Source organism: Herpailurus yagouaroundi, unplaced genomic scaffold (assembly GCF_014898765.1).
Source record: "Herpailurus yagouaroundi ecotype Mexico unplaced genomic scaffold, PumYag 210, whole genome shotgun sequence".
Lineage (NCBI taxonomy): Eukaryota > Metazoa > Chordata > Mammalia > Carnivora > Felidae > Herpailurus > Herpailurus yagouaroundi.
In genome coordinates, this window is record NW_024412441.1 from 17718917 (window position 1) to 17744581 (window position 25665).

General features: G+C 51.8%; 1 protein-coding gene across 2 annotated transcripts; it reads left to right on the top strand.

Annotated features, from left to right (window-relative positions):
• The first annotated feature begins 2636 nt into the window (after positions 1-2636).
• On the top strand, positions 2637-25268 carry ZAP70 (zeta chain of T cell receptor associated protein kinase 70). 2 transcript variants are annotated; one of them, XM_040453957.1, is made up of 14 exons: positions 2637-2771; positions 2991-3065; positions 11991-12423; positions 13051-13211; positions 17730-17868; positions 17970-18057; positions 18140-18186; positions 18413-18464; positions 19506-19698; positions 20226-20432; positions 22601-22793; positions 22885-23025; positions 23129-23241; positions 24771-25268. In XM_040453957.1, exons 3-14 carry the CDS (start codon positions 12022-12024, stop codon positions 24892-24894), a joined length of 1860 nt encoding a protein of 619 aa, XP_040309891.1. In that variant the 5' UTR covers positions 2637-2771; positions 2991-3065; positions 11991-12021; the 3' UTR covers positions 24895-25268. The 2 variants fall into 2 exon arrangements, with proteins under 2 accessions (XP_040309891.1, XP_040309892.1); XM_040453958.1 differs by lacking the exons at positions 2637-2771; positions 2991-3065; positions 11991-12423 and adding an exon at positions 12704-12783.
• The last annotated feature ends 397 nt before the right edge of the window (positions 25269-25665 follow it).

The window sequence follows — 25665 nt, forward strand, 5'->3', positions numbered from 1 at the left end:
CATGGGGAAAATAGATAATGATGATGACAATAATGGAGAATTTGCTTTGAGACCTCTTTTAATTTTCATAATAGCCCTATGTGGGAGGTACCATTATCATCCCCGTTTCCTATGCGAGGGAATAAGGCACAGAGAGATCAAGTAACTTGCTCAAGCCCCCTGATCTATAAGCAGCAGAACCAGAAAAGAACAAGGAAATAAAAGTCACTCTTGTCTGATCACCCAGGTGATGCTGGGTGGGAGGGGATTCAGGAGAAACCGTGGGGGAGAGGGAACTGTCCTCGCTTTGAGGATCATTGCGCTGAGGTGTAACCCCTCTCTGGCAGGCTGGAGCCTCCCACCACCACATTCCTTTCCGGCCCCCCCCCCGCCCCCCCGCTCCCCCCTGCCCAAATGCCAGAAGTTTCCCAGCAGTGATCTGGTGTCCCTTTAGCTCTGGAGGCCAAGTGTGGCCTGCCTGAAAGTCAGGTGAAACTGACAAAAGGCCCTGCACTGATCTATTTGAAGATTGGAAGGCTTCCTGGAGGAACCCACATTTAATCATGGACCTGGAGGAGGAGTAGGAGTCAGGCAGTTGAGGTGGTGGGGAAGTGAGTTCAGGCTGGGACACTGCAATGGTAAAGGCCTGGAGGCGTGAGAACAAGCCACCAATGTCTTCCGAGGCTCTTTGCATGTGTGGACCCGACCCAAACAAATGCACCCCAATTTTCCCAGCCCACATTTCCATCCGTCATCTGTTTGCTCTTTCCTCTGAACATTCAAAAGACCCGCCTACCTCTCTTGACTCCCTTTTGGCGAAACACATGGCCTTATCTGCAAGCCAATCTCAAACGGAGTCTGAGCACCGCAGGGCCTCTGTAGTTTCAGAAAGCAACCTCTAGGACCCGCAAGGGGCTCGGAGGGCAGCTGAACCAGTGCCACACAGGGACTAGGAGTCCCCTTCTCAGGCCTGACGTCCCCAGAGTCTGGAGGCCCCAAATGCTGCTGCCTTGCAGGTGCTCTGTGTGTAGCCTGCTCACCTTCTAGTCTTTTCCTTCTCCCGTGTCCATCAGTGGGTGGGCTATGGGCCCAGACTGCCCGGGCTTCACTCCTGCCTGGCCATTTGGCCTCTCTGGGCTTCTCTCAACTCGTTTGGAAAATGGATTAAATGGGTTATATGGATTAAATTGTAAACTGCTTGCGATGTTTTCTGGCACGTAGTAAAGGACTCAGTAAGTGCTATTATCACTGCCGATTGTGTGATTCTGATGCCATTATTTCTTCTCTCCTCACTCTGCTGGGGCATTCTTCTCTCCCTCCAGAAAGGATTATCCAGTGTGGAAGCAGATTTTTTTTCTGCATCCTGAGTTTCACGGTGCCTGTGGGGGAAGAGAAATTTTCTAACAAAAACAGTTTGGGGGGAATATATGTAGGAGAAAAGTATCCCAGCCTGGAACCCAGAAACAAAGATTTCTTGAGTGGGGAGAGGGGGATTTAAGGAACTGGGGGGGACAGTAGGGACTGGAGAGAGGTCCTCAGGAAAGAAGGCCTGGGGTGGAGCATAGAGGAACCATGAGGCAGGTTGTGGGGCTGGGCGCACACCCCCCAGGGTGACAGGACCCAGAGAAGAAATGTTCTTGGGGTCTCTTGTGGGTCTAGGATGGCCCCACACCATCCCTGAGGCCATGCTTGTGGACAAGCCACTGAAGACATCCCCATGCATCCAAGAGGGCAAGGAAGTGGTGGGGGAGAGAGCCCCCTGAGGCCTTGCAGCCCCTGGAGGGAGAGAAGAAGAGACGTGGACACCAAGCATGGGCAGTGGCCATGCAGCAAGGAGTAGATGTGAGGTGTGGCCACTCAGTCATCATGGGTGTGGGTGAGTGGGAGGGAAGGGAGGAAAAGAGAATGAGGAGGAGGTTGTGGCCAGAGCAGGAGGTGGTGACCAGCCAGGTGCAGTGTGTGGGGAAGGTTCGAGGTGGGGTGGGCTGGGAGCAGGTGGGCATTGGGAGACACACTGTCTCTGTGTCTTGGTGAAATGACTGACCCCTCTCCGAATCCTTCTGACACCACCCATGTACGTTGGGGCTCCTCTGAATACACATAGTGCCCAGGCTTCCACCGCCCCAGACCTGATCTCCCTGTTGACTCAGCTGCCTCCTCCTCTAGCCTGTGACCCATTTAGGGCAGGGACAGGGTTGTCATTGCTGTCCCAATGCCTGGCACACAGTAGGTGCACTGAACCTTTGAGGTATGGCTCTACTTAGCAAATTTCTCCTCTCTCCAGCTTTCACCTGCCTGTGAAATAAATAAATCACTTTTAGGGGCAGTTCAGCAGGCAGGCAGGCAGGCCTTGGGTCCTTGCCACCTTGGGAGGGGAAAGTAGGGGCATTCCTGTTTCCCACGAGTCCTGGGGATCAGCCTCCCTCTGCCCCTGCTCTACCCTCCCCCCCCACCTTCTGGCATTTCCCGCCCCTGGCTTTGGGGGTGCTCTTGGAGTTGTCACTTTGCCTGCCGGTGCAACTCTGCAGCTAGCCTCAGTTTCCCCCAGCAAGGGGCAGGCACTGCTCGGCGCAGGAAACACCCTGTGCCCTCCCTGGAGCATGTGACTTTTGATTTTCCTTGAACGCAGCACTTTGTGACTTTGGCGTAAACTTCAGACGCAGCCCCCTTTCCTGTCTTCACATGAAGGAAATAAGTTGAGTTTCGGAGAAACCAGCTGCTGAGAGCACACCAGGCCTTCCGGGCCTGGTCCCTGCCAGCTTGGGCCTTTGCGCTGCTGCTGGTGTGTCCAGGTGAGTGGCCGTTCTTCGGCCTTCTGCCCCTGTCCTGCCACTGCAGCCACACCCCAGGGGACTCAAGGCAGCTGGCAGAGGGTGAAGATCCCCTGGGGTGTGGCCTACTTACACTCGGCCTGGGCATGTGAGGGGGTGGTTAGCCGCAGGGCCTCACGCTGGGGGCTTGGACTGCACAGAGACCCACGTTAGTTTCTTGGGCCCTAATTCTTCATCTAGAGCCAGCTGTTGACGTTGGGGACCAGAGATCTTGCAGGCGGCCCATTTGCCTCGATACCATCGACACAACTCCAGGTAAGTCATCCTGGACGGAACAGCACCCGCTCACCATTTCCACGGGTAGCCTTGGTCTGGTGGAGGAGGACAGAGTCAGGAGGCCACTGGGAATGACCGGGAGGGGCCGTCAGATTGGGATGATGGGTGGTGTCCAGCTGGAAAAGGAAGCAGACATGGCTTCCAGCCACCCTGAGGGAAACAGATTCCTTGCCGGAGTGTCAGCTGAGCGGTAGTGTCCAGGGGACCCAGAGATGCCTGCTCAGTCCCTCACCTCCTCCTGGGCCCCCATCAGGGTGACACCCTTGGCTCCAGGAAGCAGAGAATCCTCCAGAGAAAGCAAACATGTTGTCTTCCCCCTCCCCCCAACTCAGCCCTGTGAATATGAGGGTGGCTCAACAGGGCTGTGAACTTGAACAAAAAAATTCCTCTCAGGGGATGCAGGGCAGGCTTGAGCCACTTGTAGGGGAGCTCAGGTTAGAGAGGGGCCCAGAGAAGCGAAGGAGAAAACAGTCTGAATCCTACTCAACTGCGATGTGTCGGCAAGTTGGGGGGACTTTCTGAGCAAACTGAGGTTTGCACGTCTGTTAAATGCAGGTGCAAATATGGGCACCTTGCAGGCGCCTGGCTCTTGTGTCTTGGGTGAGAGGTTGGGAAAAATGTCCAAGGCAGGGGTTCCTAGGGTAAACAACTCAAGGTGAGTTTCGTTACTCTTATCTCAGCCAGGATGGCGAGCACACAGTGGGTGCTTAATGAGGCTTTGCTGAGAGATTAGGGCCAGGGACTCCCGGGATGAAAAAAATCTTTGCCGCGTCTGAAGGCTCTTCTCCTCCAGTGCAGCGTCTCTTCTTCCTTTTCACACCTGTCCTCCTGCCTCATGCACATGGCACCGGCCAGGACACAGGGCAGGCAGGCGGCCTGGATAGCGGGACGTGCACACTCTGGAGCCAGGCGGTCTAGACCTGCGTCCTGGCCCTGCCACCTGCTGTGTGTGCTGTGGGACCTCAGGCAAGTCACTGCACCTCTGTGTGCATCAGGTCCTGGCTCCATAAATCCTTCACTCACAAGGTTCTTGTGAGGATTAGGGGAACTAATATAGTTGACCCTGGAACAGCATGGGGGTTAAAGGTGCTGAAACCCAGATGCAGTTGAAAATCTGCACAGAACTTTTGACTGCCCCCAAATTAGCTACTAATAGCCTACTGTTGACTGGAAACCTTCCAATAATATAGACAGTGTTAACACGTATTTTGTATGTTACATGTGGTACTACTGTATTCTTACAGTAAAGTAACCTAGACAAAGTGAAATAGTATGGAGAAATTCACAAGGGGAAAGGCATTTACAGTCCTGTAAAAAATCTGTGTGTAAATGGACCTGAGCACTTCACACCACTGCTGTTCTGGGGTCAACCGTAAATCTAGAGTGCCTGGCACATAGTAGATGCTATGTGCGCATGTTGCTGTAATTCTAATTATCATTATTAGCTCTGGGCGGTCAGGCTCTGGACTTTGCAGCTTCTGGAGACTCTCCTAGGGGCTGCAGCAGTCAGACCTCTCCATGCTGACCACTCCCTTACCCAAAGCATAGGTCAAGGCTGTGGTTCTCAAAGGGAGCCAATTTTGGCACCCCTTTTGCCCCCCAGGGACATTTGACAATGTCTGGAGACATTTTTGGTCATGACTCAGGGGCTGTTGCTGGCATCTAGTAGATACAGGCTAGGAAAGATGCTAAACACCCTGCAATCCCGCAGTGCACAGGACAGCACCCCCCTGTCCCCATGTCTCTATAGGCTCTGTCCTCCCGACTCATCATCTCACCTCTCCCACCCCCTAAGCCTTTCCTTGTCTCCCTTTCACAGCCACAGAGCCTGACATCCAGAGAGGGAAAGCTCCTTGCTGAGGTCACACAGCCCTTAAAACCAAGGCAGCAGAGGTTGAGGTGGGGGGAGGGAAGGGGGGACTGCTCTTCTGGCATTGTCCAGTCGATCAACAGACACTTAGCGAATCTGCTGGATGCAAGGTCCTATCCCCAACCTCACAACAGCCTAGCACTCTGGGCCCTGACAGTCCCAGGCCAGCCTGGGGTGAAAGCCCCTAGAGACCTAGCTCAGAACTGTGGATTCTGTCTCCTCAAGGACATTCACTGAAGTGGTGAGTGCAGATTGCTGGGTCTGAGACCTGCATTCAAATCCTGACTGCCACTTGCAGGTTCCATGATTTTGAACATGACATTAACCTCTCTGAGCCTCAGTTGCTTTAGCTGAGGAGTGGGGGTAACAATTTCCATTTAATGGAGTTGAGGTGAGGTTTAGATTAAATGGATAATGCTCAGAGCAAAGTCCCTGGCACTAACCTGTTTGACATGTACTTATTGGAAGGAAGCAGGGCTGCAGGAGAAAACAAGATGGCCATAGGCTCTGCTTTGGGGAGCTCAGCTTGGTCAGAGGCAGGGGAGTCAACAGACTGTGGTCATATGTGGCTGTCAGGGCTGTGATGTGGGAGGATGGGCCCTGGGACAACAGTGGAGGTCTCTCACTCAGCCTGGGGAGGGTGGAGCAGAAATTATGGAACACTTCTAGGAGGGGACAATGGAGGGGACCTGAACCATGTGGCCAGGAGAAGGGTATGGGCACCTATTATGTATATACGCCTTGCTGACATAGGCAGGGGAACAAGACAGAGTCTCCACTGTCATGGTGCTTACATTCAAACAGGGGGCAAAGTCCTATGTCAACAAGTTGGTGGATAAACCACATTTTTGGTGGTGAAGAACAATAAAGCTGGGTCAGGGATAGAGAGAGAAGGGGAGGTGATTTTAGACAGGGGGATCAGGGAAGAACTCTTGGAGGAGGAGGTGATATTTAGGCAGAGACTCAAATAAAGTGAGGGATTTTGAGGGAAGAGTGTCCAGGCAGAGGGAACAGACAGTGCAAAGGCCCCAAGGCTGGACCATGCCTGATTTGATCAATTCACCTGAACAAGTAACATAAGGAGGCCCATGTGGCTGGTGAGGAGTGAATGAGGACAAAGTGGTGTAGGAGCAGATTGTATAAGGACTTGGGGGCCACGGCGAGCACTTGGGCTTTAACCCTGAGTCAGGTGGGAGTCCTGGAGGGCTGAGAGCAAGAGAAGGACATGATAACACGATGGTGGGCCAGGTGCTGTGCTTGGTGCTCCGTGAGTCTTATCTCAGGGAATCCCCACAATTTCCCAGTATTAGGCACCTTTGCTTCCACCATTTTACAGGTGGGGTCTGGTGAGCTTACCTCACGGCCCAGGGCCACACTACTGTGATACAGTAGATCTCTGATTCTATGGTTGGAATCTGATCCCCTGGTGTCAGGGAAAAATATGAAAGGGCCTATTGCCACCCGTGGCACATTGACAACTGCTGTCATTATGACTTAGAATGTAACCAAGGTAGCATTTTATTGGCTGAAATTGCCTGTGCTGCCTCTGTTGGTAGGCAAAAGGGGAACCCCACCATGGCCTGCAGACTAGAGAGCAGGAAACATGGCTTCAGGGGGGACTTGGGGTCTCAGGCAGGGAACTGGGGTCAGTGAAAGGAGGCTTGGGCAGAAGGGTTGGGCCCCCATTTCAGCAGTGCCCTTGGTGGAGGCACTTCTGATGTCTGGCTGAGGATGGCATATGGAGCCCCCAGGCCTGGCTGGTGCCACTGCTGCCCCCTCTCACCAAGTCCAGTTGGATGGACTCGTTCCCTCTGTAGCCTGACTGCCTTAGTCTTCCCTCTGGATCTCCCGATGGACATCTAATTGGGGCTTTTGATGCTCAGAGTATGTTCTATGAGTAGTAGACCCTCAAGGCTCTGCTACTTAGGAGTGGGGATAAAACAAAACTAAACCATCCTTCCATGCAGGTCTTCTCAGAGCCTTTAATATGCTAATATGCTTTCCACAGCTTCAGAAAATGTGTTTGACCTCTTGAGCCTTTTTTTCCCCTTTGAAGTATGTTTGGAGTATCATGTCTCTCTGGCATAGATATAATTAAACCCCACCTTTACCCAAGGAGGATCCTTGAATGGTTGAATTTCAGGTAGATCATTTTGACCAAGGACCACAGGTTTCCTCCTTTCTTCCCAGGGCCTGGGCTGTAAAAACAAGACTGGTGTCCCATCATCTCTCAGTTGAACTGAAAACTCTGGCTGGGAAGGCCAAATTAGGATCTCTGAACTCACAGCTCATGAGGCTAGACGGGGTCAGTCTAGGCAGGACTGGGGCGGGGGAGTCTAATGGTGAGCTTGTCTCCTGGGAAAGCCACTGAGTCTGTGGGGACATAGCTCAGGATAGAAACATCTGACCTTCCCATCCATGTCCTACCAGGAAGCTGCAGACTGGCCCAGCTCCTCTGAAAGCAAAGACTCCATGCTGGGCTGGCTTGCAGTGGTGCTGCATGGACAAATATTCCAGCCTCCTGTCTACCTGGCTCACCATCTTCTGCCTCCTGCTGTCCACTTCCTCTGGCCTCCCCAGCATTTCTGGCCCACAGGGTCACTGGAAAGTTGATCGCTCCGACTCTCATCCCCTATTTTACTAGTGAGGACAGCCCAGAAAGGCATAGGGAGACAAAAGCAGACACAGGGCTGGGTAACCCCTGGACCCACCTGCCATGCAGTGTTGTGTTATTATTACTGTTGTCATTGGCAGTGAGACAGGGAGGTTGTGATAAAGCTGAGAATGCACAGGTGATGGTCCTGCCTCTGGCATACCTTGGCCTTTGGTCTGAGGTGGCCAATCATGGCTTGTGGTCCTGAACTGGGCCCCAAGGGCCAGCCTCTCCCCACCCCCCTTCTGCCTTAATCTGTCTCTGGCTACCCACGTTGCACCTGTGGCCACTGTGGGGAGGAGCTTCTCAAACTGTGTTGCCGACAATTTCCTGCCACAGCTTCCTGCCCCAGAGACCAGCATCACTACCCCCACCACTCCCCACAGCTCCATGGACAAGCCCCCACCTTGCTGCCTGGTCCTGTGTCCTGTGTATAGGGAGTGACTATATGAGTCTTTGAGGCAGGGATGGCTGTCTTTGGGAGGATGGAGAGGAGTGGGGAGGGTGTACCCAGTGAAGAGCACTGCATGGATAAAAGTATGGAAGTGAATTTGAAAGAAGGCTAATAGCACAACCCAGGTGGAGCAGTTGAAGAATTTAGTTAGTTCAATGAAGTGAGCTGGAGGGAGCCACAGTAAGTTCTTGAGCAAGGGAGTCTTTGTGGGGAAAAACTGCCGAGAAGCAACTCGCAGACCCTAGAGCTCAGCTCATGGGAAACAGACTGTGGGGTTTAGCCAACCACAAACACTATGTGAGTTAGATCTGGATCTCAGATTTTATTAATAGAAACAGCAGGTAGAGATCAAAGGAGGTGATGCCAGCACAAACAGAGAGGTCTGAACTAGACAGGTGAACATGGTGGCATGTTTATAGCCACAGACAGAATGGCCCAAGTAGGGCTACCAGGGCTGGGGGAGGAGAGGCTGCAGGAACCATCAGAGAGGGAGGAGGCATATCAGGGAGCCTGTGAAGGACCGAGGAGAGCCAAGAAGCTCAAGCAGGAGGAAAGGGTCACTTGTGTCCATCATTCAGGGGATCCAGCATTGAGGAGGGCTTGCCTGGTGCCCACCAGGTGGTGATATCAGTGTTTCCTCTCTGGCCTGGAGAGTATCCTGGTGGAGGTGGGGGGCAGACTGTGAGGCTGGATGAGGGGGTGGGAGTCAAGAAAGTAGAGCAGGGGTGTAGACAGCACTTTCTTTCCTATTTCAGTTATTATTTTTAGTGCCTGGTTTGTCTATAGTTTCCAACTCCTTTAGTTAAAAACCCAACAACTAAGGTAGAATTTACATACAGTAAAATTCACCCATTTTAGTGAACACTTCCATGAGATTTGACAAATACATATATCCAAGAAACTATCATCTCAATTGAGATACTGACTATTCTCCCAAATTCCCTCATGTCTCTTCTAGTCAATCCTTCTCCTTGGCCCCCAGCCTCTGGCAACCACTGATGCTTTGTTCTCCACTGATACAGTTTTGAATGGAATTATACAGTTTGTAGCCTTTGGAGTTTGGCTTCGTTCACTCAGCATGATGCCTTTGAGATTCATCCATGTGTTGTGGACATTTCCTTTCATTTTATTGCTGGGTAGTATCCCATGGTAGTGATGTACCATAGTTATCTATTCATCTGTTGAGATACATTTGTTTCCAAAATTTGGCAGTTGTGAGTAGAGCTGCTATAAACATTTCCTGTGTAGGTTTTTGTGTGAATACAAGTTTCCATTTCTCTAGGGTAAATACCCAGGAACCCTTTTTGCTTCTTAAACACTCTGATGGAATGGTGACCTATATCTCCAGGTGGGACACAAATGCAGTCTCTGATTAATCACCTACCTGTAACTGTTGGGACATCCAGGAACCCTCTCAAGCCTGGCCTTCCCAAACCAAATGTCAGGAACTGTCTGGTTAGAATGCAGATTCTGGTTCCTCCTCTGGCTACCCTGACTCAGATCTCACCTGATTCCCATTCCAGTATCTTCCTTTCAGCCCCTGTGCCCATCCTTGCCTGTCCCTGGACACCCAGAGGTAAGGCAGCCTTTTCCAACCCACAAAGGCCTTCTTTGCACCCCCTGATTACTTTTGCTTAACTAAGAAAGGCACCCAAGGATCTTCCCCTGAATGTAACCTATGCCTGGGTGGGCTTGCTGGGCCCACCCTAGAGAAATGTTTGGAAATTATTATAGGGAGATGAGTTTTTTCAATATTGTATAAAAACTTCCAAATATACAGCAAAATGGGAAGAATTATATACCCGTTAACCATCCCATAGTTCTACAATTAATATTGTTATATTCACTTTATCACATACAGTCTATCCTCATTATTAGGATGTTCTGTATTTAGCCTACTTGCTAAAATTTATTTATAACCCCCAAACTAATACTCAAGGCCCTTTCACAGTCATTCAAGAACACACCCAGAGAAGCAAGAAATTTGAGTCAACTGACATGTGCATTCCCACTGAGGTCAAACAAGGTGACACTTTTGACTACCTTTTTGTTTTACTTCTCATACTGTAAACAAGTGTCCTTCGCTCTATTTGGTGCACATTTTTTTGTGCTTTTTGTTGGTGATTTCACTGTTTAAAGGGCAGTGCAGTGCTGCAGTGCTATCTTGTATTCCTACGTGCAAGAAGGCTGTGATGTGCCTTACAGGAAAAGTCTGGGTTGTCAGGTAATCTTAGCTAGAGCGCTATTGGCTGAGCATTCAATGTTAATGAACCAACAATATATATCAAATAAAGTGTCTTTAAGCAGAAACAAGGTTAAGTACTGATCAGTTGATGAAAATATTGACCAGAGAGTGGGGGGGGGGGGGGCCTAGGCTGGCTCAGTTGGTAGAACATGTGAGTCTTAATCTTGGGGTCATGAGTTCAAGTCACGTTGAGTGTGGAGCCTACTTAAAAAAATTTTAAGTTATGGGGTGCCTGGCTGGCTCAGTCAGAAGAGCATGCAACTCTTGATCATGGGGTGGTGAGTTTGAGCCCCACATTGGGTGCAGAGAATACTGAAAAAAAAAAAAAAAAAAAGAAAGAAAAGAAAAAAGAAAAAGAGAAAAAAGAAAAAAGAAAGTGTTGTGACCAGAAACTTGAAGGAACCTAACCCTGGATTCCTCTAGGAGCGATCATTTAGTATTTGCTAATTTAGTGTTTGCAATGACTTTACAGAACTACTCTGAATAATAAGACTTATCTGTTCACCTGTCTATCCATCAATCAATGTTATTTTTCTGGATGCCTTTCAAAGTAAATTACAGCCATCAGAGGTAAATATTTCCACATACAGATCAGTAACTAGCGTTCAATATTTTCTTTTTTTTTTTTTAAAAATAAGGGGTCCAAATATAATGAAATGAACAAATTTTAGCACATTCTTAGAGAAATTGAGACACTTGTATAACCCAAAGCTTATCAAGTAATCAGCCATTGTACCATCACCCCAGAAAATTAAAAGCAGATAATTTTAGGTTATCTGCCTTACCAGATATTTATCTAAATATCCTTAATTCCTTCTCCCTCTCCCCCTCCCCCATCACACATCTCATTTTATTTAGTGGCTGTATCAAAGTTCACGTTGGAGTTAAACCCTAATGTATTTAACCAATATCCTATTGATGGATATTCAAATTAATTTATGCTTTCTAGAAATTTGTCCGTGAAGGCAGAGGGGGCAGGGTAAAGCGGAATTTCTAAGGCCAGGGAGACTCAGTGGAAAGGAAGAAGGGAAGGTTAATAGAGAAAGGTTCTTTTGAAGAACAAAACTTGTTCCAGCTTTGTTCCCTATGCCTGATGTTCTCTCTTCCACGATTTTTGAAAAGCTGGTTCATCCTCATCTTTCAGATCTCAATTCAAATGCTACTACCTCAGACAAGGCGACCTTCCCAGCTACAGTGGCCTCTTTTCTCTCTTACTAGCACTCTATTTCCTTTATAACACTGGTCTCAGTCTGTAATTACTATTTTTGCCTGTTTCCTTGTTTAATGTTTTCCCCCCCCCCCCCTTCAGATTGTTCAGTATTCAGGAGAGCAGGGCCTGTCTTATTCACTCATATCCAGCGCTGAGCTGAAACACAATAATTCAACACGTGTTTGGGAAATGAATGAATGGTTCCAGGTTCTGGTGTGTGTGGGCCCGCGGGGGTGTCTGGGCGTTCCACACAAAGTCTCTGAAAAGTCAGAGGAGGATTGGGGATCCTCCGATCTGAGCCCAGCCGGCGGGGGCTCCTCTCCAAGTTTATTCTGGCGTAAAGAGGCTCTGCACTATGACACTGATGCCCCTCAATGCGTCCTCTCTCCCACTATCTCTGGGCCCAGTGGACAGAGTTCAAGAAGGCAAGCCGAGACCCTGACGTGCCCTCCATCTTGTTCTGAACCCGCAGGGTCTGGCGAGGCACAGGGGCGGCGGCGGCGATGCCGGACCCCGCGGCGCACCTGCCCTTCTTCTATGGCAGCATCTCGCGCGCCGAGGCGGAGGAGCACCTGAAGCTGGCGGGCATGGCCGACGGGCTCTTCCTGCTGCGCCAGTGCCTGCGCTCGCTGGGCGGCTACGTGCTCTCGCTCGTGCACGATGTGCGTTTCCACCACTTCCCCATCGAGCGCCAGCTCAACGGCACTTACGCCATCGCTGGCGGTAAGGCGCACTGCGGCCCCGCCGAGCTCTGCGAGTTCTACTCGCGCGATCCCGACGGGCTGCCCTGCAACCTGCGCAAGCCGTGCAACCGGCCGTCCGGGCTCGAGCCGCAGCCCGGGGTCTTCGATTGCCTGCGCGACGCCATGGTGCGCGACTACGTGCGCCAGACGTGGAAGCTGGAGGTGAGAGCGCGGGCCCGAGGGGGCGGGCCCTGGGGGCGGGGCCGGGGAGAACAGGCCCTTGAGGGCGAGAGAGCCTTGGGGACTGGGGAGAGCGATGACATTCTTCAGCCTGCGCTTTGCTGTGCTTCGTCAGATTTGGAAGCTGGAGGGGTGGATGCGGTCCTGGTTGGGGGCAGGACCTAAGAGGTGGCCTCGTAGGGAGGGGGCTGAGTGACGCCTAGGTGCAAGCCTATGCCAGACAGCTGTTGAAGGTTGCCCTGGGCCTGGGCTGGGGGCGGGCCCGGGCTGTGGTCTTCAACAGCTTGCAATACCCGACAACCAGTGTCAGATCTTCGAGCTGAAGATGAGCTTGGACCGCCTGTAAGGCGGGGTCTGGGGCGTGGCCCTAGATGGGCGGGAGGTTGGAGAAGGACCGTGGAGATGGCGGGGGCGGGGGTAGGAGGGGGGTGTCTGGAGAGGGGGGCTGTCCTCAACAACCTGAAGGACTCACTCTAGGTGGGTCTAGGGTGAAGGGTCTCATAGGGACAGAGGAAATTAGGAAGGTCCAGAGGAGGGAAGAGGGTTCTTGTGGTCACGCCCCTGGTGACAGTTATCAGTCTCCTGGCTCCTCCATCCTCCCTTCCCTAGGGTGAGGCCCTGGAGCAGGCCATCATCAGCCAGGCTCCCCAGGTGGAGAAGCTCATTGCCACAACAGCTCACGAGAGGATGCCCTGGTACCACAGCAGCCTGACTCGAGAGGAGGCAGAGCGCAAACTCTATTCGGGCTCGCAGACCGACGGCAAGTTCCTGTATGTGGGGCTTGAGGCCTGGGGCTTCAGGGCGGTGAGGCTGGGGCTTGTTGGCCAGAATCCTGGAGGCTGGGGCAGACCTCAGTGTGCAGTGTGCAGTGTGCAGTGTGCAGGGAGGGGTGCGCCTGTGCTAACATGTGCAAGTGGCTAGTGTGTTTCTGAGTGTGTGGTAGGACATTATATGAGAAAGGATCTGTAGTGGTTAGGACTCCAGAGCTGGACTGTCTGGGTGGGAATCCAGGCTCTGCTATTTATCAGCTCAGGCCGCTGGGCAAGTAGCTGAACTTCTAACTGCTTCAATTTCCTCTCCTTCATTCAGCAAATATTTACTGAACATCTACTATGTGCCAGGCATGTTTCAGGCACTGAGGACATAGCAGTGAACAAAACGGACACAAATCCCTGTCCTTGTGGAGCAGGAAGACACAAAACAAATCCAGGGAACCCAGGCTGTGCTACCTGCCAGCTGCTGTCCCCACCCTAGCTCAGCTTTGACCTCTTTCATATCTTAAGCTTCCATGGAAGATGTTTGACAACGAATTCCTCTGCCCCAAGGAAAAGTCTGCAAACTTTCTGCAGAGTTTATGACAATTAGTTGGTCTACTGAGGTTAGAGGAGTCTCAGGAGAGCCTAGGCCAAGGGCTTTGACCAGCTATGGGTGCCTTGGATGTCAAACTCGAAGTCACAGAGGCAGGTAGGGTCAACATGAGCCATGGGAGACTGAGGCTGAGGGAACAAGGATCAGGTACAGTATAGAGACTGAACTGGCACTGAGGTTCAGAACCAGGTAGAGCAGTGACAGTATCAAGGACAGTGACTTAACACTGGGCAATGTCAGGAGACCAGAAGCAGCTACTTTGAGCCAGGCTATTGGAAAATTAGGCAAGGCATGCTTTGGACAGAAGCTATTGTAGATTGCTTTTGTGGTTCCTGCAGTCAATAACTGCTTTCTCAATATGGGGATAGTTAGGGGCTGAAGGTCAAAGCTACAGGGGATAGTTAGGGGCCAAGGGTCAAAGCTGTAGGCATAGAACCTTGTATGGGGCTGGGAGGAGGGGAACACCCCTGGTGGGTCATGATGCCTGGCACAAGCCCAGAACTGGTCCAGTTCTGAGATCAGGGTGTAGGGTATGATAGAAAGATGCATGTTACTCAGGCCTGGAATTAAAACCAGGGCCACGCTTAACTATTGACCACAGGTCAGAGCTGCCGAAGAATGGATGGAATTGTACCTCATGCTGTTTGTTGCCAAAGCTTTCTTTATAATCTCAGGGTTTATGGAGTGGTTGATTCAACTTGAAAAGAAACCTGACCTCTGGAAAGGGCCTTTAAGATGATATTGTTAAGTGTTTCCTAACCTCTTCTGGATCACAGACCCTTGTGGGAATCTTACCAAAGCTGAACCCCTTTCTTGACCCCAAACATGTTTACTCCAGAGATTTTGCACACAAGAAGCTACAGAAGATCGTAGTTGAACCTGAGCCTCATTCTTGGAGCCCTTTTTGGGTTAAGAACCTCTGATTTAGTTCAACTGTCTCATTTTACATGTGAGGAAACTGAGAGGATAAGTGACTTTCTCAGGGTGGCACAGATAATCATGTGACAGAGCTGGCTGTCAGTCCTATTAGCAATTAATTGATTTGAATTGATTTGAATCCTGGCTCGACTTCTAACCAGTTGTGCAATCTAATACCTCAGTTTCCTCATCTGCAAAATGGGGACAATAATAGTACCTACCTTGTGGGGAATGCTGTGAAGGTCAAATGGCAACTATGTGAAGAATTTAGAACCAGTATCTCAATAAATGATAGCTCTTATATTACTGTTACCAGGTTCTGTATATTCGGAAGTAGAGATACACGTTGATTTCTTAGCTGGCACTTCTAGCTTAAGTTAAGTTTGAACTGCAGAGGCAAAGAACTGCGACCACCTACTGGGTTTTTTTGGTAAATAAAGTAGAATTTGTGGCATTGAAATATACATGGTGACCACATCAATGTCTTTGGCCTATGTGGTTATTATGTGGGAATTGGCCGCTGTTCTTTTATGAATTCACATATCTCTTTCCAAAGAGAGTGTTATCAGTTAGCCTTTGCTATGTAACAAGCCATCCTAAAATATCATGGCTTAAAACAACATTATTTATTCCCCCCTTGATTCAGGGGGTCGGCAGTGTGGGCTTAGTTCAACTGGGTGATTCTTGTACTGGTTTCCTTTGAGCTCGCTCATGTGGCTGCAGTCAGACGTGGTGGGGTGTGGACTGGGGCTGGATGGTCTAGGATGGCCTCACATGTCTGGCAGTTGGCAGCCTGGCGTGCCTGGGCTCTCCTTCCTGGGGCATCTCCAACAGGCTAACCTGGACTCATTCCAATGGTGGCAGGGTTGCCAGGACAAGCAAGAGAGGGCAAGCGAGCCCACTGCTTGACCACTTTCCAAGCCTCACCTCGTGTCACATTTGCTAATGTCTTATTGGCCCAAGCGAGTCATGTGATAAGGCCTGGATTCAGGAGATACAGAATGAGACTTCCTCTATGTTTTTTTTCTTTTAAGTTTATTTATTTTGAGAGAGAGAGAGAGAGAGAGAGAGAGAGAGAGCATGCACACATGGGGGAAGGGCAGAGAGAGAGGGAGAGTGAGAATCCCAAGCAGTCTCTGCACTGTCAGTGCAGAGCCAGATGCGGGGGGCTCCATCATGACCTGAGCCAAAATCAAGAGTCAGCCACTTGACCGACTGAGCTGCCCAGGTGCCCTGAGGCTCTATCTGCTGATGGGAAAGAATGCCTAATATTGTGGTGGTGTTTTCAATTTTACATATACGTTTGCTGGTGAGCCTGGGTGTTGAGTTTCTGCTGTTAGTTCAAAACTTAAGATGTGGACCTGAGGGAGGTCTTTTTCACTACTCAAAAGAAGAGAACTAGTAACTAGAAACCATAACCTCCAAGCTACTCCACCAGTCTAGTTATGGAAGTGCTTTCCTTTCTGTGGGACACTTGCAGTTTAGTTTGTTGTGGGTTCTCTTCTCTGCCCTTGGGGCTCCCCTATCAGCCTGTGCCCTGGTTTCCTATGTCTTAAGGCATCCCTAATTGTGGGCCAGCCTAGGAATTATATCTTGCTTCATTGCATTGTTCTCCTGGGAACTTGCCGCCCTTCTGTCCCACTCTCAGGTTTTGCCATGGCAATTTAGAAGCTATTTTCCCCATCCCTTGGACCTAAGGGAGGGCTTGATTACACGGTGGGCTCACATCTCTCTTGCTTACCACTGTACCTCTGCCCTTAGAACAGTGCCTGAGACATGGTTAACATTCAGTAAACATTTATCCGTGGGCCACAGCCCTGTCAGAGAGTTTACACCACCTGCAGGCCATCCTGATGCCTACTTCCTGCTGCCCGCCAACAGCCAGCTCTTCTGCAACGTAATACAATCCCTCAGATTATGGGTCAGCTGCCTACAACTTCTTGTACAAGACCTGAGACCCCCAGGACCCGTTGCTGTCCATCCTCCATTGGAAATTTACACTTAACTCTGGAGTAGAACCTTGTGCCAGTGACTTGAAACAAAATTGTTTTGTGGGAGGTGTTGGTTGGTTTCACTGTGGGATGAGGGGGTGCAGGCATCTGGCTCTAACTTGGCCTGTGTGTGTGTGTGTGTGTGTGTGTGTGTGTGTGTGTGCGTGTGTGGACAAGGTCTTACCACACAAAGCCCCCATTCTTCGAGGGGCTTAATTCCCATTCATAGACTAGGAAGATTTGTGTACTTATTTTGGCAAATTTCTAGCAGAGGACAATCAAAGGTCTCACTCTGTCAAAGGTCAGTCTTCACAGTAACTAGCGGGTCTGTTGTGATGACAAGGTGACCTACTCTGATTTGTACAAAGGTGCCCCAGGAGCGAGCCATGGAGTTGTGCTTACCTCTGTGGCTCTTCATGGAAAAGTGGCTTTCTCTCCCCAAGAGAATATTTTAAGTCTGCCTGCAGAGACTTCTGTGGCCTCTGTGGGTGGCTGAGTGTCTACCATAGATAGCTCAATGTCCTGTGGATGGCCAAGTATCCCCGGTGAATGGCTGAGTGTCTCCTAAGGAAGGCCACATACTCTGCTGTGGAGGACCCGGTGTCTGCTTGTGGCTGGTTCAGTGTTCTCCCCTGGATGGCCACGTGTTCAGCTGTGTGAGCCTCAGGCTCTTCTGGGCTGAGTGTCCACCGTGGGAGGCCCAGTATTCCCCCGTGGATGGTCACATACTGGCCCTTGGACAGCTGTGTCTCCCTGTGGACGCTGCCATTCTCCTCTCATTTCCCTCCCCGACTCCACCCCGCCACCTGTTACCAGTAGGTCTGGAGGTTGAGTCGCGCCTGACCTTGGCTCCCCTAGTCCCTGACACTTCTCTGTGAGACTGTCAGGGTCAGAGCCCATGGGTGTGTGTGTGTGTGTGTGTGTGTGTGTGAGATCCGGGGCCCGGCAGGGGGTCACCACAGGAGAACTCAGGTGGTTATAGGGGTGATACCCCCTCCTTCCCCCTGCCAGGCTGAGGCCCCGGAAGGAGCAGGGCACGTACGCACTGTCCCTGATCTACGGGAAAACCGTATACCACTACCTCATCAGCCAGGACAAGGCAGGCAAATACTGTATTCCCGAAGGGACCAAGTTTGACACGCTCTGGCAGGTAAGCTGCCCATCTACCTTGCTGTTGAGGGGATGTGGTGGAGGGTTGCTTGGGGTTCTGGGGGAGGGAAGAGCCCAGGCCCTGATGCCGCCTCCCTGCAGCTGGTAGAGTACCTGAAGCTGAAGGCTGATGGGCTCATCTACTGCCTGAAGGATGCCTGCCCCAACTCCAGCGCCAGCGCCAGCTCAGGTGAGTGGGGCTGTGGGGGACGGGGGCGGGATGAGCGAAGACCCCGTGCCCCACCCCCTCACTGTCACTTCTGCTCCCCCAGAGGCTGCTGCTCCCACACTCCCAGCTCACCCGTCCACTTTCACCCATGTGAGTTAGCTGGCATCTCAAAGTTGGGTCGTGAGGGATGGAGCTGGGCGGGTGGGTGATGGGTCCTGTTCCCAGGGCGAGGCTGGGATGGAGAGTGGGGCTGCCATGGACCAGAAGAGGGTACCCCCCAGAACTGTCCCTGGGAGTCCTCAGAGAATATGGGCCTCAGGGGCTGGGTGCCCCCAGCTCAGGTCCTGCTGACCCTTGTTGACCCCATGACCTTTAGGCTCAGAGACGGATTGATACCCTTAACTCAGATGGATACACCCCTGAACCAGGTGAGCTGACAAAGCTGGAGGTGTATATGTGGGGTTCCTGCCAGGCTGTGATCAAGGTCCCTGGCTGGGCTCCAGGGTGTGGCAGGGGAGGGATGTGGGCCAGGCCTGACTTGTGACTGCAGACGTCCACGTGGGTGCACATCCATCACGCCTGCCTGTGTGCTTGTGCATGGGGTGCATGCAGACACGCAGGGGAGTACATCTGGCTGTGCCTGAGCCACAGACACACATGTGTTCAGTACCTACGATGTGCCAGTCACGCCCCATGCTCGTGTGTGTCTGAGCTTGTCGAATGCTTCTGCTATGCCATATTAATCATGCCAGTTAGTCATGATGATTATTCTCAGTTTACAGATGAGAAAGGATGGCAAGTAACTTAATAAGGTCCTGCGGTTGGGCAATAGTGGAACTGGGATTTGAACCCAGGCAGGCAGGCAGGCAGGCAGGCTCTGGAGCCCCTGTTTTTAAAATGCCTGGCTGCAGATGCTCATGTGTTTGATGTGTAGATGCAAGCCTATCCCGTGTGCATGCACAGAGAAAATACAGGATTGCGTGTGCACACAGAGGCTCACCTTTGGAGCCCTTGTAAACGTGGCTGTGTGGTGCATCCAGAGACATGGGCAGACATGGACATAGGTGCACACACACGCACAGAGGTCTTCCTGTAGCTGGCACACTAACAGTTTCTCATGCAGATGTGCCTTTGGACCCCCATCACACACAGACGTGGGTGCAAGTATACGTGGGTGCGTTTGTGTGAATGCATGGGCACACGTGGTTACATGTGCACATAGACGCATATGCCTTTAGAGCCCACTGGATGTGGCTTCCCAGTCCCCCCCAGAGGGGACCAGGAGTGTACACAAGTGCACGCATGCACACGAGCACACACGTGTACCCACGTGCCTGTGCATGCTCTGGATGGTGCACCGTTGTCTGGGGTGTGCGCTTTGCGGGTGCCAAGGCTGCTGTGCCCTCCCCATCCCTTGTCCCACTCCCTCATCCTGACTTGGGAGCGCACACGTGTGTGTGTATGCCCAGCACGCCTAGTGTCCGCAGAGAAGCCAAGGCCAATGCCCATGGACACAAGTGTGTACGAGAGCCCCTACAGTGACCCTGAGGAGCTCAAGGACAAGAAGCTCTTCCTGAAGCGTGAGAACCTTCTCATCGCTGACATAGAACTTGGCTGTGGCAACTTTGGCTCAGTGCGCCAGGGCGTCTATCGCATGCGCAAGTATGGCTGCTCCTGCCGTGGTTTGGGGCACCACCGTGGTGGGGGGACAGAGGAGGGTGTGGCCTCACCAGGCCTTGGGGGTTGGGGCCAGGATGCGATATCAGTTTGCCAGGGAGACAGACCCTGGGCCAGAAAAGTACATGCTAGGAGGTTACCTGGGAGGGCTCGGGTCAGCACCTGAGAGGGTGTGGGAGAAGCAGGCTGGGACAGGGAGAGGGTGGGCTGAGCCGCAGTTGCAACAGAGGCCTTAACCGACCCAGGGGAGCTGCAGAGGGGCCCCCCTTTGTAGCCTTGCTACCGGATACAGGCAGCCCCTGGGGACGGGTGTAGCTCTGAGGTGTTTTTTTTCAGCGAGGGGCAGTTCTCGGTGAGGGACTTGGCAGCGAGCTGTCCCTGGCCGACACTCCTGGCACCTGAGGAAGTGGCAACCCACGGTCCACCACACATGGCCAGAGAGAAGAGAGGCGGGTTGGGTGGGCACAAGGGGCCGAGCGGGGCCTGTGCTGACCAGGTGCACGTCATGGCAGGAAGCAGATTGACGTCGCCATCAAGGTGTTGAAGCACAGCACAGAGAAGACAGACAAGGATGAGATGATGCGCGAGGCGCAGATTATGCACCAGCTGGACAACCCCTACATCGTGCGGCTCATCGGCGTCTGCCAGGCCGAGGCCCTCATGCTCGTCATGGAGATGGCAGGCGGCGGGCCCCTGCACAAGTTCCTGCTTGGGAAGAAGTGAGCTCCGGGCGGGCTAGGCACTTGGAACTTGTGGGCCCAGCAGGCTCATCCGTCCTTATGGGTGTGCTCCAGCCACGAGGGCACACTTGTTTTCACACGGCTGTAGACACACTCACTCCTGCCGCCCTGCGCACCCACACTCACACCCATGGGGCGGAGCTGTTACCAGCACAGCCGTCAGAGTCTGACCTCCAGATCTGAACTGCAGCCCTGCCACTGACTAGTGTGACCCCAGGCAGGTCTCTCAGTTTGTCTGTGCCTCAGTTTCCTCACTCGTACCACAGTGCTGATCATAGTATTTACCTCAGGGGGCTCTTGTGAGGCTCATGTGAGTTGATATTTGTAAAGTGCTTAGAACAGTGTCTGGCCCTGCTTGTAAGAGCTTTAGAAGTTTTGCCCTCGTGAGATTGTCCATAGTCGATTGTCTTTGACCTAAGACACTGTCAGCAAACTGTAGCCCACAGTGTTGTTTGGTACTGCATGGCTTGGCATTTTTAAAGGGTTGTAAAAGAAAAAAAGAAGCAGAAGAGTATGTGGTAGAGACCATACGTGGCCTGCAAAGGCTAAAATATTTACTATCTGGCCCTTTACTGAAAAAATTTGCTGACCCTCAATCTAAAGAAACTGTGATTTCATTTGTTTTCTCGTGCCTTAAACTCTTACCCTCATAGACACGGTCTTTGACACTCACTGAGTGAGTGACCATCAACTGAGGCGTGTGACCATCAACTCATATTCTCACTGGTGCATGTACATTCACAGTGTACCCCAGCTCATGCGTGCGTTCGTGCTGACTCATACATTCAGTTATTCCACAGATTTTGCTGGGCAATTTCTCTGTAATCGGGACTGTTACTAGCATTTGGGATTCATCGGTGAACAAAAGGGACAAAGGTCTCTGTCCTATATTCTGGTTGGGAAAAAAGAGGCTTTCAATGATAATTATAATGCAATGTAGAATATGTTGGAAGAGAAGTACTATGGAAAAGAAGATTGGGAGTGTCACGGTGGGAGGTGAAAAGTGAGAAGGCGAGGTCTGTGCAAACTGAGGGAGGCAGCCAAGTGCAGCTGTGGGGGAAGAAGCCAGTGCAAAGGCCCTGAGGTGTGCCTGTGCCCAATGTGGTGAGAGAACTGTGAGGAAGGTCCCATGGCTGCGACAGAGTGAATGAAGAGGAGAGGGGGAGCTGATAAGGGTAGGGAAGTGATGGGGTAGGTCATGCAGGACCTTGTGAGCCATGGGGAGACCTTGGACTTCCACCCCAAGTGTGGTGGGAGCCCTGGGAGGCTCTAAACAGGGGGAGTGGCAGGACTGGGCTTCTGTGCTCAGGGAGGATGGGCGATGGGGAATGAGGGTGGTGGTGCCTGTTCGTTCTGGTCCAGGCTTACAATGATGAAGGCTGGACTGGGGTGGCAGAAGCAGAGGTGGAGAGAAGTAGAAGGATTCTGGAAGGATTCTGAAGGCAGAGCTGCCAGGGTATGTTGACAGATTAGAAGCCAGGTGTGAGAAAGAGGAGCTGAGGGTGAGGCTGGTGCTTCTGGCCCAAGGCAATGAAAGGATGTGGTTGTTTGAGAAGAAAGGGACAGTGGGGGGAGCTGGGTATGTGTGTGAACAACCAGGAACTTAGCTTTATCTTTATTTTTATTATTTTCAAGTTTATTTATTTATTTTGAGAGAGACAAGAGTAGGAGAGGGGCAGAGAGAGAGAGAGAGAGAGAGAGAGAGAGAGAATCCCAAGCAGGCTCCACGCCCAGCACAGAGCCTGACATGGGGCTCGATCCCACAACCCTGGGATCATGACCTGAGCTGAAATCAAGAGTCGGATGCTTAACTGACTGAGCCACCCAGGTGCCTCTGTCTTTATTATTTTTGAGATGCCCATGAGACCCCCCCCCCAACCAGGGGCGCATAGAGGATGCAGGTAAATGTGTAAGTTTGGGAATCATAGTATGTGGGAGACATTGAAAGTCTTGAGACCAGAGGAGGACAGAGGGTTTTGCCTCTTCTGTTCACACCTGCCCTCCTTCCTTTATCTCCAGCCCTGTGCCTGGGCACACAATAAGCACCTGCTGACTACATGCTCAGCTGGGTCAGAGGTGTGGGCTTTGCTCCCTTGGGAACTCGGGCTGTCCCCTCCCACCTGACCCTGCTTTCCCCTGCACCCCAGGGAGGAGATCCCCATCAGCAACGTGGCGGAGCTGCTGCACCAGGTGTCCATGGGGATGAAGTACCTGGAAGAGAAAAATTTTGTGCACCGTGACCTGGCAGCCCGCAACGTCCTGCTGGTCAACCGGCACTACGCCAAGATCAGCGACTTCGGTCTCTCCAAGGCACTGGGTGCCGACGACAGCTACTATACTGTGAGCCCCCACCCCTTTGGTGCCCAGGTGGATGAGGTGGGTGGGTGGAGGGTCCCTGAGCCCTGCCCTGGCAACATCTCCCCCTTTTCAGGCCCGCTCGGCAGGGAAGTGGCCGCTCAAGTGGTATGCGCCCGAGTGTTTCAACTTCCGCAAGTTCTCCAGCCGCAGTGATGTTTGGAGCTATGGGGTCACCATGTGGGAGGCCTTCTCCTATGGCCAGAAGCCCTACAAGGCAGGCGTGGGCAGAGGCGGGTGGGCAGGTGGCTGGGTGAGAAGGGGGGTGAGGGTGAGATGGCCTTGGTTACTCATGTTGCACTTGGTTCTGGCTCGAGCAGAAGATGAAGGGCCCTGAAGTCATAGCCTTCATCGAGCAGGGCAAGAGGATGGAGTGCCCGCCGGACTGTCCACCTGAAATGTACACACTCATGAGTGACTGCTGGATCTACAAGTGAGTGCCAGTGGGTGGGAAGGGTACCCAGCTGAGCTGACACTGGGCCGGGGACCAGAGGTCATGGTGACCAATAGTCCAAAACTCATCCCTCCCAAGACTCAACCAGTTCACAGTCTTTCTCACACGCAGTAGCTTTACTCTCTGCACCTATGCTAAATACCTCAACACATGGACCCTATAGTGCTCCAATGGGCCAACACCCCAACACTCTACCTGTAAACACCTAATGCTCCAGCATCTAAAACCTCAGGCCCCCACCAGCCAACACTCAACACGTTGATCCTGCAATACTCAAACAAGGCAGTACTCTTTTACCCAAAATATAGTACCAATGGTCAGGACATGTGATAATACTCCACTCTCATTCCTCAGTCCCCCGCTGTCCAACATTCAACACCTATTTATCCTGACAAGCCAACACTACAGCACCCAAATACTCAATATATTCAAAACCTCCACCTCTGTCCAGTGTTCAAGCTCAACACTTGAACAGCCCAACTTTTAACACCATCAGTATTTCAACTTCCCATCAGAAAATAGGCAACACACACCCAAACAATATATTGTCCTACACTGAGCCATTGTCATCCACTGAGCATGGATATTCCAACATTTGATACCTTTTCTACCTGGACATCCATTATTCCATTGGCCAGCACCTATGACATTGACACCTAAACACCCAAGCAACCCGATGTATAGATACCCTATTTATGATAAATAATACATGATCAGTCCATCCAACATGTGTTGACCTGGTCTCCATTGGGAAGTACTCAGTACACCAACACCCCAATACTGAAAGAGGCTCGCATCCAACGCCATACATGGATATTTCACACACAGTACCATTCGTAGCCCAACTCTTCACTAACTGAACCTACCATCAATGCTCCAATGTTCTGCTAGACTAGGGGCAGCATACTTGCACCCATAAAAGTCCGCACCTGGCATCCAAATACACTGGCCCTTGGCACATGTGCAGTACCTCAGCCTTCAATATCCCAGGCCCCCTTCATTGATAGTTGTAACCCTGACACTCAGTGAATTCAGTTCCCTAAATCTTCACCAGTTAACCCTCAACAGATGGTTCCCCCAACATCCTGTATGTCGGCAGCTCTTCTATTACATGGTACAGAACCACTCGAATTCTAGTACTCACATCCAAGAGACGTCTCCATTTCCCAAAACTCTACCACCCTGACAGCCCCACTGATTTTATTTTTTTAAATTTTTATTTATTTCGAGAGAGACAAAGCCAAGTGGGGGAGGGGCAGAGAGTTAGGGGGAGAGAGAGAGAGAGAGAGAGAGAGAGAGTCTCAGTGCAGAGCCTGACATGGGGCTTGATCTCACCAACCGTGAGATTGTGACCTGAGCTGAAACCAAGAGCTGTATGCTTGATTGAGCCACCCAGGTGCCTCCCCGCCACACACTGATTTTTTGAGCCCCCATGCGTGTCTGCCCTCCAGCTGAAGCTGGGTTCTGGGGATATGGTCAGTGGCCTGGATCTACCTGAACCCCCACAGGTGGGAAGACCGCCCAGACTTCCTGGCTGTGGAGCAGCGCATGCGGACCTACTATTACAGCTTGGCGAGCAAGACTGAGGACCCCCCAGGGCCTGGAAAGGGAACCGAGACTGCTTTTGCCTGAGCTCCAGCCTGCCTGGGGCCTGCAAGCCATGATGCCCCAGCTTCAGCCCCATCCTAGGACCTCCAGTCTGGCTGGCTTCACTTCAGCTTTTCTGCCCAAACCAGCTGGGCTGTATAAGGCAGGCAGCTGAAGCCTGTTTAATACTGATCTAGTTTTCCACTTGGTCACCTGTCCCCTCTGGCTGGGGGAGGAAGGAGGCCCTGGGAGCGTGGGTTGCATAGCCTGCTCTTGGGCTGGTATCTACCGGGGAGCCCTGAGCTGAGGGAGCATTGCTTACAGTAAGGACCCTCCTTCCTCTGGAGCCTGAAGGGGAAGACTTGGAATTCTCAGGTGGCAAGACCTCAATCGTTTAAATAAACTCAGCTTCTTTCTTATTTGAGTCTCTCATCTTTTCTGCCATGGGTGGGGGTTGGGCAGGACAGGGGGTGGGTCATTGGAAGGGGTCAATGAGAAGTGCCTGAGCACAGCTTTTCTTGTGTGGGCCTGGATGTGGCCCCCAGGGTCTGAGTATCTGACCTTCCCACTTCTCTGCCCCGGGGACATCTTTGTGTGAGTGAGGAGCTGTGGCAGAGTGGGGGAACTGAGGCAGGTGTGCTGCTGGGCCTCAGCTTCCCTGTCTTTGTGGGTTGTGTGAGAAGGGTGCTCTCCATGCTGGCTGCCTGTTAGCATCACCTGATGCGATTTTAACAAACGCCAACCCCCTCTCCTCCATGCCTCAACATTGGTGCCTTTTAAAGTGCCTTCAGGTGATTCTATCACCTAACACCCTAC